Here is a 16,047-nt window from a genome sequence, read left to right on the forward strand (position 1 = left end):
GCAGGTTTCTTCTCTGGGTCACACATAGTTCTCGGCATGGAAGGCTATTTTGGGGAAGACAGCTCCCAGGTTACCATTTCCTCTATGCGCCTTCCCTACTACACTCCCGTCCTCATCCTTCTGCCTTCTGCTCTGGGCCAGGTATGGCTTCCTGATGTTGCTGGAAATTCTCCACAGGGTCTGCTTACCCACAAAGCTCTTCAGGGTTCTCCCTTTGAGCGGCACAATCCTAATTCCACTTAGCACCTATGTCTGGGGATGTCACTGGAAAAAGACGTGACTGTCCATTGACCTGTGAGCTGACCCCAGGCACTCCAAGGCTTCTCATCCATTCCCCTGAGCCTGGAATGGAGTTCCACTTGCCTTTTTCTCTTTCAGGGGCTGCTCCAAGGACACAAACTTATAGTGGTGGTGTGGTGTTGAGGACATCTGCACAGCGTATGTGACTCGAACGCAGGTGAGGCTTCTTCATAAACTGTTAAGATTATGTTGCCATCACGACCAGCCTCATATATAAGTTCCCTGTGCTTATTAAAACTGCTACCTACCGACTAGGAGGGGCCTGTCTCTTTCTTGGGTCTCTCCCAGCCCTCTGAGTACAGGGGCTGTTTTAGATCACACCTGGCAAGTTCCCTGGAGGGTTGTGAGCCAACAGACTGAATCAAAGTCTTCAGCATAGACACATTTAGTATGTATGAAAAACAAAGCAAAACAAAACAAAAAAACACAAAAACAAAAAGGCCCATAAATGATTCTAAAGTATTGCCTGATTTAAGCACCACTAGGTCCCCAATCAACTTGTGTTTGAATCTTACCTTAATAATATAAGCAAGATATTTAACTGTCTGATCCTTTAAAAAATATAATACCTAACTCCCTGTATCCTTTACTGAAAGTTTACCATGTGTCAGATAATATGGGAAGAACCATATGTATATTATTTTATTCCATTTACATAAGAATGCTATGTCATAGATATTATTAATAATCCATTTTATAGATAAACATACCGAGCCTTATTGGGTTTAATACAGTTAATAAGGTGCCTGTGATTATATACCTGGTGACAGATGGAGCTGGGATGCAAACCCAGGTCTTCTAAGTAAAGAATTTATCATGGTACTTGATACATAGTATACAGATAATGTAGTAATCATTCTAAGTAGCATCACATCACCATTACTGTTATAATCAAATACTTAAGGAGTTTCCATCAAATGCTGGTCCTCTCCTGGAGCCGGTGAGTGGTACATGCCTCACACTCTTCTACTTTGGAAGGCAGGACATTACTAAGTGTCTGATAGAAAATCTACTCTTAGAGATCTGAATATTTTACACATTGTGGGAGTTTACCAGAACCCATAATTTCATTTCATAACTCCAAAATTCAATACGGAAGGGAAGAAAAACTAGGTTTTCTTCTGTTGCAGAAAATTCCAGATACATATGAAAGCTGTGGGTGCTGCCAAAATGGGATTTCCATCCAAAGAAAGCCTCCTTCTGTTAAGTACAGGGCCCGAGGAAGATCCGGAGGGGCCCATAAGCTCCCCCTGACCTGGGCAGCATGTGGACAGTCGAGTAGTGACACTGAGTTCCTCAGTCTCGGTCACTGGCGGAGGCGGCTGCCGCATGGGCCAGCTCTGCCTGTGGACCTCCCCCTTCAATTGCACTTTGAGTTTTTCCCCCACATGTTTGTATTTTAAAATGTTCAAGTTATAAGGTAGAGTTTAAAAAGAACAGATTAGAAGATTTTATTGCTTTAGAAACACATTTCACCATTTCACTGAACAAATTGAATACTATTTAGCTCATTACATGTTGTGAAAAGAACATGGTGCAGAAGAAACCAGACTTGAGTGGTACTGTTCATGCTCAACATAGAGAAGAAACGTCCATGAAACATCAATACGGCATAGTTACCTGTCATGTTGCAGTAGACTTTCAGAGGCCCCAGGGGTCCACTGCCATCAGGATCTATCCAGTAATAATTGGATGTCTGGCCCAGGTGTTTGTAGGCTTCACAGGAAGGCTCGTAGATCGCTAGAACAGAACAGCCTACATGAGCACAGTGCAGAGCAAGTGGCTCCCCAGATGGGTGCCCCCGCCACATCCAATATTGGCCAGTGCTACTGAGCAGTATATCCTCTGGTTAGAGCGAGTGTTCTTTTTATCCACATTGAAATTCATGATTTGCTTCTTACTCTATGAGTGTTTCTGACCCAACAAAGATAGCAAGTTCCTGCTATGGCTTTATAGTCGGGGAAAGGTCTAAAACCATCAATACATTGTTAAATAAATGTAATGTTCATTGCATTAGGGATCACTGAAATAATATTTAATCTGGAGTTATTTATAGATATGACTTTATTTTGAAAGGCCATAAATATTGCCTATTTTGTTGGGCTATTGACTAAGAGAAAAATCTTTCTCACACACACATACATACACACACATACACACATGCACCCTTTTTTTTGCATAGATAGTATACATTTCCCTCAAACAGCATGAGGTTTCTAATCTTCCTTTATTTCAAGAAAAAGGAAAGAATGTCCCTGCTTCCTTTTGTTACAGGTATTTTAATTACATCACACCTAGTTTGTGTAGAAGGCTGACATCAAGGTAATTAAATCACAAGTTCTTTTCCATTGTTTTTCTTTTTGTTCCTATCCTCCTGACATGTTCTTTTCTTCACAGTGACTGCACCTGTTTTCCAAAGTACAAAATGGACATTTGCATATCTCCTTTGTCATTATAATTTCTAGAATACTACTGGGAAGACTTTTAAAAACAGCTCCATAGTGACATTTAAGATGACTTTAAAAGATCGCTTTACAAAACTGAGAACTATTTCTGGGAAAGAGCTATCATCGGATGCACGGGTGATCGGAGTCTTTTGGTAAAGAGCACTGGAATTCACACTGCGAACTGCTGTTCATTAACGGCAGGTCCGCTTCTGGGACCTCTCTTTTCACTTTTTGCTTCCATGTTCTATGTGCTGCCACGGGGCTGCCCCTGGTTTCCTCTCGAAAGATGTTAGACCTCAAATTCAATTTCACGTCAACAACAACATACGAGGCTAAAACAATTCTCAAATTCTTTGTTTTACTTAATCCTCTTTTCCTCCCTTCCTTCTGCAAATACTGAGTACCTACATGTGCTGAGCAGGGGATTAGGCAACGCAAACGAGGACGTGAGCACCCCAGATAAAGGACCCCTAGGGTTTGCTCACTAATTACTTTGGTCTTACTCATGCATAAGGTGCCCTTGGAAGGGGATGCAGTCGGAGATCCAGGCAGAGCTGACGTGTCTTTCATCCAAGTGTGATGATTAATATGTCCAATTTCAATCTCTCAAGTCTCTTGTTTGGATAATAAACTATGGTTGCTCTAATTTTTAATGCCGTGTCAAGTAGCATACTGCAAGAAAGGGCAGGGAGGAAGAGTTTTAACCTCTAAGCAGGAAGATGCTATGATTAGATGTAGGCTTTAGAAAGAAAACTCCTATAGAAAAACAATAGATTTTAGGGAAGTGGTTCAGAAATTCAGGAGCGCACACAGGCTGTCATTGCCATAGGCCAGGTGAAGGGTGACCAGTTCCTTCTGAGACTGTGAGGAAGGACGAAGTAGATGGGACAGATTCATGTGTTTTTAAAATCAGCTAGAGATGGAGACCAGGTGGGTGTAAGTAGTTAGGAAGAAGGAGCGTTCAGAATGACCTAAACTCACAATTTCTAACTGCCTTACTCATTTTTTGCAACCTCTCTCCAGATAATTGCAATTTCTGTGTGTAGCTCAAAACGATCCACAGTGTCAAGTTATAATTCTAAAGTTTTCCTTTTAGTCCCTTTGGGCAATCTGCCTTTAAACACTTTCACATTTCTTTTTAAAATATTTAATAATTGGTCACTCTCTTTGCCCCCTGCAAAGACTCCATTTTCCTTATCATCCGGTATTTGGTTGTCCTACCCAAATATCTCTTCACTTCGCACCAAATTAAGCTTTTCAGCCAATGTTAGTCTGGTCCTAAAACATTATTTTCATTATGTTAAAAAATATGTAATGATTTTTCAGTATCCACGGTATCCTACCCCAGATCACCATCTACACATACAAGACCTTCCCAAATCCTAACAGATGTTTCCTGGTTTGGGCGACTTGGCCACATAATCTTGCACACTGGTGAGGCAGCTTTCCCAGGGTCACCTTTTTCTGCCACACACTACAAACACCTTGATCTCTATTAACCTTCTCTACCATAGTCAACTATTAAGGCAGGAGTGCTAAGGAACAGGGCTCCAGGATCAAACAGACTTGGGTTGAAATTCTGTTCCATAGAACATTGGCAAAGCTGCCTAATCTCCTTTAGCCTTGTCTGGAGAATAGGTATTAGGTATTTATTTGCAATGTAGTAATAAGAACTGGAGGACATAACAATACCCATTGCTAAACCACTCTCTCTGGGCTATGGTAAACATTTAATAGGTGAAATTTTTATGATTAATGTTGTAGGTCCTCCTCACAGTCCTCTTTCTTAAGGAGACCCTCCCTAGTCAAGATACCCACCTTCCTGTACAGTCCAAAGCACTTGCTGCTCCTCTCATGCACTGTAGTACCTGATCATAGTCAATTTAGGATTTGACTGACTGTTGTTAACTGAATTTCATATATGAAAATTTTATTTCCTAACAAGACTGTGAGTTATCTGGAGGGGAGGGTCTAGAATATCTATATTTCTTTTCTATTCCATATAATCTAAAAGGGCAGATTTCGTTAAAGATTTTATTTATTTATTTGAGAGAGAAAGAGAACACAAAGAGGGGGAGGTATTAGGGAGAGGGAGAAAGGGTCTTTAAGCAGACTCCACACTGAGTGGGAAGCCCAACGTGGGGCCCAATCCCAGGACTCATCTCAGGATCTCACGATCACGCCCTGAGCTGAAAGCAGGAGTTGGACGCTTAACAGACGGTGCCACCCAGGGGCCCCAAACATGGTAGGTGTTTAAGAGGAGCATCAGAACTGATGAAAACACGATCTGATGGTAAGAAGCATGCATCTAAGTAAGCATAGAGACACCCTAGCAAGGGCTATGAACCTTAACTCAGGTAACTAAGAAGCAAGTGCTGATGGCTTGTAGATGAGGGAAATTGGCGTATGTAAGAAGCTCTCTTCTTTTTCTTCCAAGTTTGACAGTTAAATTCTGCTTGACTTCCACCGAGGACAGGCCTCCTAGTTGATTTGCCTCAGCAACACAAATGGGAAACCAAGTATTTCAGTTCAAATGGTATCATGCGTGAAAATCACCTGGAGAGCTTGTTAAGACAGGGATTCCTGAGCCTCACCCCAAAGATTCTGATTCAGCAGAGAATTTGCAGTTCTAACAAGCTCCCAGCTCCCAAGTGATGCTGCTGCTGCTGGTCCTGCCTGCAGTTTGAGAGGTGCAGCTCGGATCCTGGAAAAAAGTTACCTCTGGAAGGGTGAGCTAATTCTTTATTGATATTTAAATGTGAGTACAAGGAAGGTAGGACACAGAAAGACAATACAGTCAAATTTTAAATAAAATAAGGCCGGACTGCCACCTCATGTTACTCAAAATAATGAAGAGGCATTGTGATGTAAAACCCTAAATAAAAATTCACGTGGGAAGAAAGATACTCAGATGAACGCACCCACACGGTACCTGTGGTTATCTGTGAGCAGTAAGATTATGGATGGTTTCCGTGTTTTCCATATTACATTATAATGTGCACAAGTTATGTTACGATTAAACATACACCTGAGAGATACATTATCTGGGACAGTGGCATGGAGGTAGAATGGCGAGGACCCCTGGGTATAATGAAACAGCATTCGTTTCATAACTGAGAACGGAGTTAAGAGATTTTCATTCAAATCTCCTTTCTGGCATTTACAATGTGGAAACGCCCCTTAACTTCAGTTTTCTCAGCTGTAAAACGAAGGCAACACTATCTCCTTCAACTTCAACAAGTTATCGTGATGATTCAATGAAATCACACACCCTTTGTAAAGTAAAAAGCACTGAGTATATTGACATTTTAATGCAGAGAATGAGCTAACAGAAGCATTTCCCCTGCAGTCTCAGCCAGTTAGCTCTGGATCCAGTGGAGGCATCGCGCACGGGCTTGCACAATCTGTGCACGTTAAGCCTGAGGAGATGACAGAGCCCAAGGGCTGAGGCGGCAGCCAGTGAAGATGTGCGCGAGCTGTCAGCGCTGATGGAGTTTTGCTAGCACACTGCCGAAGAACAGAGAGGCAATTGGGCTGATGTGGCAATAAACAGACTCATCAAGTCCATTGATTTATTGGAAAAGTAATTTTTCTCTGCTGAGACCTCTAGTCCCAAGTAAAAGTTCTCATATTATGGTACATATTTGTAAATACATCTCAGATGTTCAGAAATACTACTTTTGAACACTTTAGACTCAATTCCATAGCACGTGAAATGCCAGAAGGTGGGGAATCCTAAGTATGTTCATCGTTTTCATTAAATGATGAGTGTTGTCTGTGTGACATCATGCAGGTACAACGGAAAATGACAAAGGACTGCTGTGTTAGTTTCACGCGGCTGCTGTAACAGATAACCAAACCTTAATGCACTGAAACAACACGAACTTACTATCTTACAGTTCTGGAGGTTAGAAGTTTGAGGTGGGTTTCATGGGGCTAAATTCAAGGTGTCTGTAGGGCGGTGCTCCTTATGAAAACTCTGGGGGAAAATCCATTTTCTCCCCTGGCTCAGCTTCTAGATTCCACCAGCGTTCCCTGCTCATTGTCTTCGTCCCAATTCTCCATCTTCGAAGCCAGTCCTTCCCACACTCCGTTGCTTTGAGTCCCTGATTTCCCTGTCACATCTGTTTTAAGGAGCCCTATGATCATCTTAGGCCCACCCAGATCATCCAGGATAATCTCATGTTATGGGCCTTCACTTAATCAGAGTCCCTTTGCCATAGATGGTAACATAGTGAAAGGTTCCACAGATCAGGATAAGGACAACTTGGGGGGGGGGGCAATTATTTCTCTCATCAAAACTGTATAAAAATATGACAGTTCTACTTGACGTACAGATGTTATTAAGCATCAAATGTGTTCCTAGTGTCATTAAAAAAAGAAGTATTAAGCAGAAGAATAAAAATGGAGGCATAAAATTAAAGGTTGGTACTGAACTTTGAAGTCCGTATGGCCCTAGGCTTACAACCATCAGTAGAACACCAAACAACACGTGCATACTCTGCCCTCCCCACCCCAACCAAGGATGAGGAGAAACGCTCCCCCTGGTCATGCCCAGATGCTGCATGTGAGGTCTCTGAGAGATAGCCAACTCGCAGATGGAGGAAGAGCCAAAGGTTGAAAAGCAAAGCCATCCAACCAGCCTCCTGTGCGGGGAGATGAAGCATGGTCAAGGAACAGCCAGAGTGTGTCAAGGAACCACAGAGTATGAAGGAGGAACTCCGCCCATGGAGTATGAACTGCTACAAAACATGGAAACAGAAAGAAGGCCAAAAACATGACAAATACATTTAGTGAGCCAATTTGAGTGACTTCTTAAATATTTCAGGGCAGAAGTATTTATAGAACCAAACTGTAGGAAAGGAACTATTTGGTGGAATTGGGTGGTGACGCCATCATTGTAGAAATTTGAACACGAGAGCAAAAATAGAATAAAACTTGATAGAGATTTCTAAATTTGCAAGGGGAGTTTTTGTTAGGATGTGTAAGACAGAGTCATTTATTAAAAATGTGTGCATGTCTATCAAAAGAACTTAGACTTCTTGATGAGTTGTGAAAAAAGAGCAGATAACACAAATGAGAGAGAATGTCTTGTTTTCCTGCCCCCAGGAGCAATTTGGGTGAGCTTGTCTTTCATTCTCTTTTTGAATTCCAGGCCTGCTTCTTCCCTCTGTGTAGACCTCCTTCAGTGGTGTGAGAAGTTCAAGTAACTGCTCAAAATCCAGAATACACAATATTCTATCAGCTGCTGTCAGGTACTCATACCTCTGTGTTGCTCTAAGTTCTGATGGTCAATTTTAGATTCTTGAGAATCTAAAAGCAACAACTTTGCCTGTGAATGCATCTTTACCAGCCCTGGCTAGACTCTGATTTAAAATCAAACAAAAAGAAAAAATAGTTTCTTACATGGCAAAAAAAAAAAAAAAAAAACCAAAAAAACAAACAACAACAACAACAACAAACCCCACTTTCCATTACTTTATTTGTATATTTTATTAATATTTGGAAAATTTATTTTCAAATGTACATTGGAGAGATCTTTTAAATCTTTTGTAGGGTGTATAGTTAGGAGTATTGCCCATTTATTGCCATCAGTTTTCTATTAATTTATATTGGCTATACTATAAACGAAGACTAAAACTTTGTTTTTTTCATATTTGTCTTCCCCGTTTTTGTCTTATAGCTTCGAATATGTACTTTTTGAAGTGTAAGTATATTTTATGATACATATTAAGATTTCTCCTTAAGTGTATAATATTTTCCTCCATTTATGACAATAAGATCTTGAATACCATGCTAAGCAGTGGTTAAGACATACATACCACATATGATTAAAACCCTATGGTACCTGGGAATGGAGAAGAAAGCACAGATCTGCGATTCCATACCACAGCTTCTATTATCACACAAAAAAAACAAAAACAAAAACAAAAACCCTGAGAATTTAAAAATGGCATTGCTATGGGTTTAAATATATCCCCCATAAAAGATGTTGAAGTTCTAGTCTCCAGGACCAGCGATGGTGACCTTATTTGGAAATAAGGTACTAGAGATGGTTAAGTTTAGATGAGATCACTACAATAGGCCTAATCCAACTTGACTTATAGAAAGGGGGCATTTGGACACAGAAACAAATACCTACAAGAGAATACAATATAAAGACACAGGAAGAATGTCAACCATAAGTAAAAGAATGTCTGAAGCCACCAGAAAGAAGCTACAGATTCTATGGAGATGTATGGAACAGATTCTACCTTGCAGGCCTCAGAAGGAATCAACCCTGTAGAGATCTTGATTTTTGGATTTCCAAATACAAATACAGTTCCTCTGAAACTGTAAAGGCATACATTTCTGTTAAGTCGGCTTGTTTGTTACATCAGTCCCGGGAAACTAATACAGACACATAGGTGCCAAGTGACTGGACCAAGTGGGAGCTTTTCCAAATTAGAGATGATGTGGAGGCCTCTCCACCATGTTCTACTACTTTAATTTTAAGAAAGAAATGTCTTCCACATAAAATAATTATTTTTGGCTCATATGTGTAAGGTCTTATGCTGGATGCTCTGAATAGTACAAAGCAACAGTTCTCCAGAGCTTTGCTGAGAGGAAGGCTCTCCTTGACCCCTTCTACATCTCATGATTTGAGATAGGCGTGTAAGCATATGGCATATGTCCTTCCCGTTATTACCTTCTAAAGCATATGGATCTCTAGAAGTAGCCAAGGATGAAACATGTTAGAAAATTAATCACAAGTCAAAACTGAACACATACATAAAGGTTATCTTTGGAACATCATAAGTAGTCTTTTCCTGATTGCCCAGAAAGGGAAAAGTTCACTTCTAATGATTTGATATAAAACTGGAAAGAAGCATAAAATAATTTTATAGCTCATTTGCTAGTAAATGCTGTAACATGACATTTTGGGTATTCATAGTTTATGAATGTCTTCACTTTCCTGCTCTCCTACAGTGGATGGACCACATACTTACCACAGACCAAGTACAAGATGCTAACAAGGGAGACTGGTTTACTGGAGGCTCTACTCTTGAATTAATAAAGAAGTCTCTTAATGGAAAACGTGGATATACCACAAAATGATAAACAGCTGTTGTTAGCCCTTGAAAGGGGCCTGGGGCATATGTGAATTGGTGATATTCAGAATAGGACGGTCTCCGGGACCCTCCTTATGCTGATGCCTTTTAAACACTAAGTCACCTTCTGATCTTAACGTGTCTTTCAAAAATAAGTTTATCTACTGGAATGAGATATTTCTCATTTGAAACAGTGAAATTGATTTTCCAATCTCAATCAGGTTCTAATGAGTTTGTTTGGAGAACCTAGTTTTTCCAGAATCTCATTATTCCTATTAAGGCAACTATTTGTTGCACAACCATGCTGAAAATCCAGAGAGGCAGCAGTGGCCCTGAGACCTTTCCCCCATGATGGCTCCCCAATTCAAAGACCAGGCAATTATTTTTAATTAGCAAGAGGTAAGTTTCACAATACCTAGGTCCTCATTAATACCTGAATATTAACCTCACATGTTCTCTGCCTCTTTGGGATTTTTTTTTTTTTAAGCTTGAATGAATGCCCTGAGTAAACTACATTATGTCCCAGAGGAGCTATTGTCTCGTAATTGGCACACAGCAAATGATGGTGGTAGAGAGAGAGTGGTTTAAAAAAAAAAAAAACCCAGATATTCTGCATGCTAATATTATGTCATGATCTTTCCATGAGTGCAATTTCTGTATGAGATGTTACTCATTATCATCCTCTAATGGGTTCTTTCACCTGTCCAAGTCTCAAGGGAAAAAAGGTAATTTGGAAGGAAAACAAAAAAAAGGAAAACGTTTTGATTTCTTGTTAATAAATCAATAGTTTATATTTCTCTTACCCGACCAGTCCTTCAAGAATATTCTGAAGATCAGAGTAAAATCTACACTTATTTTTTCATTTCTACTCTGTCTCTCTTACCCACATCTGTCCCACTTCTCTCTCTCTTTTTTTAATTCTTCCCTAGTCCTTCCATTCTTGGTATTGGCTCCAAAGCACAAGTTTAAAGAAAATTAAAGAAAAGTAATCCCAAACTTGGCTAACTTGGCTAATCCCAAACTTGACTGAAACTAACATTTAATCAAAAACCACAACTCTTTGTCTCTGTGTCATCATGACTGCCACATTCCTTGTTGATATCAATGTCCACATGGGATACTCTGTGACCTTTGCTCCACAAAACATAAAATTCACTGGTTTTTCATGAATCAGTCTGGAGAAGCTCTACTAGTATTTTCTTATTACTTTTAGGTTACAGAAGACTAAGATGAGGGGGAAAAACCCTATTAAACCAAATGGGCATGCTACTAACTCATCCTTTCTCATTTTAATAGGTCTCTACAGCAAAACTCAACAACGCTATTAATCACTAGCTTAGATCCTATAGACACTGGCTACATTGTCTCTTCTCCATCTACTCAACCCTCTATTCTCATCTCGAACCTTATCACTCTCATTTTTCACTCTGTTCTAATAATGAGGCTAAGAACATAGATCCAAATCTGTTAACACCTGTATTTTGCTCCTTTGGTGTAACCTACAGGTCCTTTTCCCTTTCCCATTGCTAATTAATTAATTAATTTTCTGATATGTACTAATGTGGTACTAGATCTGGTGCTACGTCTTATACTGGAAATAAGCAAAATGAACAAATCATAGATCCTGGCTCTGAGGAATTTTTCTGTCTAATGTATGGGGTAGGTGTGTGGAGAAATAAAATGCTGTATAATTGGCTGAATGTTATTTTTTTTTAAAGATACAAGCAAAATACCCAAACACTTTAGATAAGGGACTGGACAACTTGGGACAATTTGGTAAGGCTTCATTTGTGAAGTCACTGAGAACTGAATGTTCAAGGATGAGTAAGAGCTTGCCAGGAAGAGAAGAGAAGGGCTCTTCCTCACTACGCCTTTCCAATGCCAAGTTATTTCATGCCAGTCTTCTGACACTTTGGTTAAGAGAATTATTTTCCTGATTTTCCGTCTCATCTTTTCCCATTATCTCCATCTTCTTTGTTAATTAGCACCCGTCTCCTCTACCTTGGGTAATGGAGGTAAAAAAAAAAAAAAAAAAACAACAACAACAACAACAACACATGCTGCCCTCTACTCCTGTTTATCAATCTAACCGAAGGGAACTTCTCTTTTTCGGCACTTACACCTGAACCCCCTTGAGTGAGAAAATTACCACTCCTGCCTCCCTTTTGAGAATGCCACTGATGATTATGCTGACTTTGACTAAGTCCTCCTTCTCTGTGATTTCAGGAGAGGTGGTCAGTGTTGACCATACCCTCACTGAAGCTTACTCTTCTCTGCCTTTCTGTGTCCTCACACTCGTCTGTCTGACTCTCTGACCACTCCTCCACTGTGTCCTACACTGTCATTTTTCTTTTCCTGTCCTTTAGAGAGAGTCGTTCTCTGAGGCTTGTCCTCAGTGCTCTGTTCCTGCCATCTGCCCAGAAGAATTAATTCACTACTCCAGGACTTCTGACCTAAAGAAAGGCAGAGTCAGAACTGGGACACAGGAATTCCAGCTACAGAATCTCCGCTCTTAAGCAATGCTGAACTGTCTATACTAATTTCATCATTATATATTTTTTTACTATTTTCATATTTATATTTCCTACTTTTGCCTTTTATGCTCTTATGATCATTCTCAAGAAAAAGGCATATTTTGTTCTTACTGTTGGAAGAGAGTTTGGGAAACAGGGTATATTTTACTAACGTAGAGTCTCCTGAAGGAAGTGCAGATTTTTCAGTTTTATATCTGTGTGTGCATGTGTGCTAAGGAAAAACAATGGAGTGAGAAATTCTCCAACTGTTTTTAGCTAAACAAGACTAAGTTTAACAACAACAACAACAACAACAACAAAAACAACAAATCTGGCTCTGATTAGAGAGTACTAATTCCTTTGCAAACTTCAGTCATTTTGAGTGAAACTATCCTTGCAGTTCAAGTAAAAACATAACTATATTTTATACTACTTTACAGCTAAAAAATGTTTTACTATTGTTTACCTAATTTAATGAATGAGGCAGTATAACTGATTTTAAATGCCAAATGAAGCAGTTGGAATTTAATGAGAAATAAACTACTGAAAAATATGAGTACTGAAACTAGAAAATGAAATAGATCAACTGTGTCTCCCAGTGAATCACACCCACCCCCATGCATGCTCTCGCATTGTTTCCCCAACCCTCCACCACGGATTCTGGATCTGATCATGTGACTTGCTTTGTTAAGGAGACAGTAGCAAACATGACATGAGCTTAGATCTGCAATGTTGTTGGCCACTTGGGCTTACCTTTTCTTGCCCTTGAGAACACTTCTGCCCCCATGGGAAGAAACTCTGAGCTAGCTCACTGCAGACACATGGCCCCAGCAAGAGGAGGATTAACCACGAGACTTGTAAGGCTGTCATAGATGATCCGGCCCCAGGTGAGCTGCCCTTTGGTGGCACCTGCTTGAACTACCCCTGCTGAGACCAGCAAAAGGAATGTCCAACAGAACCTAGCCCACGTTGCTAACTATTATCATGGGCAGATAAAATCCATGTTGTTTGAAGCCACTGAGTTTTATGGAGGTTTGTGAGGCTGCAAGATAATGCAAACAGATGAGTCACACACTCAGAGACATGTCCTCTTGGCTTTGATTATTTTACTAAGATGGGATCACACAAGGTACAACCCAGTTTATCCAACAATTGCCTGCTGAAGGTCTTTGCTTTGTTTCTAGATTTTGCTACTGCGGCCACACTGCAGTGAGTGTCCCTGATTGGCAGCAGACAGACTTGTGGGTGAGGAGTTGGAGCTGATGTCCCGAGGCTCAGAAGGCACAGACAGAGCTGAGGGCCCCGAAGAGCTTGAAGGACCTGGCAGATGTTTTAATCTTTAATTTCTTTTGAAACTAGAGGGGGCAATGAATAGGAATGGGATAATAATGAATCCATTCTGGATTATAGTCATCTTTACATCAACGTGGTCATAAGAAGAAAGGAGGGGCAAGATGGCGGAGAAGTAGGAGGCCCTGTTTCAACTAGCCCCCTAAAGTGAACTAATTATCTACCAGAATACTCTGAACACCCATGAAATCAGCCTGAGATGTAGGATTATACACTTCTGGATCTCTACGGGGGCAGAAGACTCCAGTGGAGAGGTAAAGCGGAATGGGAATGATGGGACTGATAGAGAAAGATAAACAGAAGGGGGAGGGAGCCACCAGAAGTGACCCATGGGAAAGTAATACCCCAATACAAGAGTGCGCTGTGACTGGGGACCAGCATTAACTTGGAGTCTGGTTAAAAGCACTCAAAAAAAGCAAAATATCTTAAGGGGCAACTGGTGGAATCAATGTGGTTATAAAATATATTTTATATTTTCTATGTGTGTGCATTTAGTGCAGGGAAAAAAAAAATCATACAGGTAAAAAGTTCCTAAGGTCCATGAAAGTCCTGCTGTGATCCTGGAAATAGGTCTTGCTTTTCTTTTCTTTCTTTCTTTCTTTCTTTTTTTTTTTTTTTTAAATTTCAACAGATATTTAACGATTGCTTTTTGAAAGTCTATAACAATTGCCATTTTTACCAGAAATGAAGGAAGGTAGCCTTTTAACTTCTTCCCATCAGCAGTAGGTGTTGTCGCTACTGGTTGCCACTCTGATGGATGTGGAGTGGTCCCTCACTGCCACTTACTTGCACTTCTCTCAATGGAGAGTTGGATTTTTTCCTGTGGGTTTACTGGCCGTGCAAACACGTCCTTCTGTGGGCTGCCCATTCATCAACTTTGTGCAGTTTATATTTATCTTTGTCTCTGTCATAGTGCTGCAAACATTACTTGCCCATTAATTATTTGCAGAGTGACATTATCTGAGCACGTGTACCACGTGAAAGTTTTGTATCTTCACGGGTCCTAGTTTGCCTGCCTCAGTGAACATGTCACCCCAAAGCCTCCTTTGCACATGGACTCTCCCCAGTTTTCTTCCTGGGGAGATTTTCAGAGTTCAATTTTTTACATAGAAGTCTTTGATCCCAGTTGGCTTTACATCTGAACTTTTAGGTAATAATTGTCATTATTTTATTTATTGTCATAAACCCGAAAAAGAGGATAGAGACGGTGGGCTGAACACAGAATGAGAAGAAAGGAGTTTGTGTAGTGTTTCTGGAGTTCTTTTCTAGGATAAAAAGAAAGGAGTGAGTTAAATCACATGTTTCCAAACTGGGTCTCATGGAATCCTGAGGCTCACAGTGGTTCTTTGGAGGCTTATATTAAAAAAGGGAGGACCATTCCCCAAACAGTGAGGATTTAAACTTCATACAAATACTATCAATTACTACTGTATTTTATGTGTCAAGGTTTCATGTATGATTTTATTTAAGGTGGGAAGATGTCTTGGGAAAAAAAAAAAACCCTCAACAACCCGGGATTCGATCATCCCTATCTTTATTACATGATTTTAGAAAAGGAAGAGAAAGGAAAAAGAAGAGAAAGAACAAAAGTGGGGAAAAGCTTCTATATCGATCCTTCTAATAATGGTATGAGGCAGGTCTCCTTATCCTCAGAGGCAGATCCAGGCTTTCCAGGGTCTGAAGTCAATACATTTTAGAGGTCTTCTTAAAAAAAAAAAAAAAAAAAAAAGAATATTCAAATACAAATGAAAATGCAGCTATGAAAATGGGCTGTGGGAGTGCACTTGAGTCATTCCTAGGTCAGGATGTCAGCAAGAATTTCATCATCTTACAGAAACGGTTGCAGACCACATAAATATGTCACTAAAGCGAAAACTACTGTCTCCTCAAACTCAACTTCCCCTCAGCCAGACACCAAAAGTGCTGGGGGCTGCGCCGAGGAGGACGGTTGGAATGAGACGGGGGTCCTTACAACTAAGACGCTTTGTGTGAACAGATGTGAACCTGCCCTACACCAGTGAGGGCTCTGAAGCCTGAGCTCTGCTAGCTTCAGAGTGAATTCCCAGTTTATAATGGAAGAAATGAAGGCTTAGAGAGATTTAGTCATTTACCAAAGTCACATAGCTTGTCAGTGAGTGTAAGCCTGGACTCCAACAAGTGCTCTGGTTACGAGAATTCTGCTGTCCAGCACAGACTCCTGGTGTCCTGTCTGCTTTTCATGGGCTTTTTGCCTTTGAAGAATTTAAATGTTTCACTGAACATTTAAGAAGAAGGAGGGGGAGGAGGAGGAAGGGGAGGAAGGAAGAAGATACCTATCTCCTTTAAATGATAAGACACATGGTAGGT

At 40.4% G+C, this 16,047-nt stretch overlaps 1 protein-coding gene across 1 annotated transcript in view; it reads right to left on the reverse strand.

The window, feature by feature from the left end:
* Window positions 1–16,047, reverse strand: part of CNTNAP2 (contactin associated protein 2) — a 1,946,973-nt gene that overhangs the window by 691,306 nt on the left and 1,239,620 nt on the right. Inside the window, exon 12 of the mRNA XM_059396202.1 lies at window positions 1,921–2,040. Coding sequence (XP_059252185.1) covers window positions 1,921–2,040 — 120 coding nt within the window. The remainder of the gene's footprint in view (window positions 1–1,920; window positions 2,041–16,047) is intronic.

The sequence above is a fragment of the Mustela nigripes genome, chromosome 4 (assembly GCF_022355385.1).
Source record: "Mustela nigripes isolate SB6536 chromosome 4, MUSNIG.SB6536, whole genome shotgun sequence".
Classification (NCBI taxonomy): Eukaryota; Metazoa; Chordata; class Mammalia; order Carnivora; family Mustelidae; genus Mustela; species Mustela nigripes.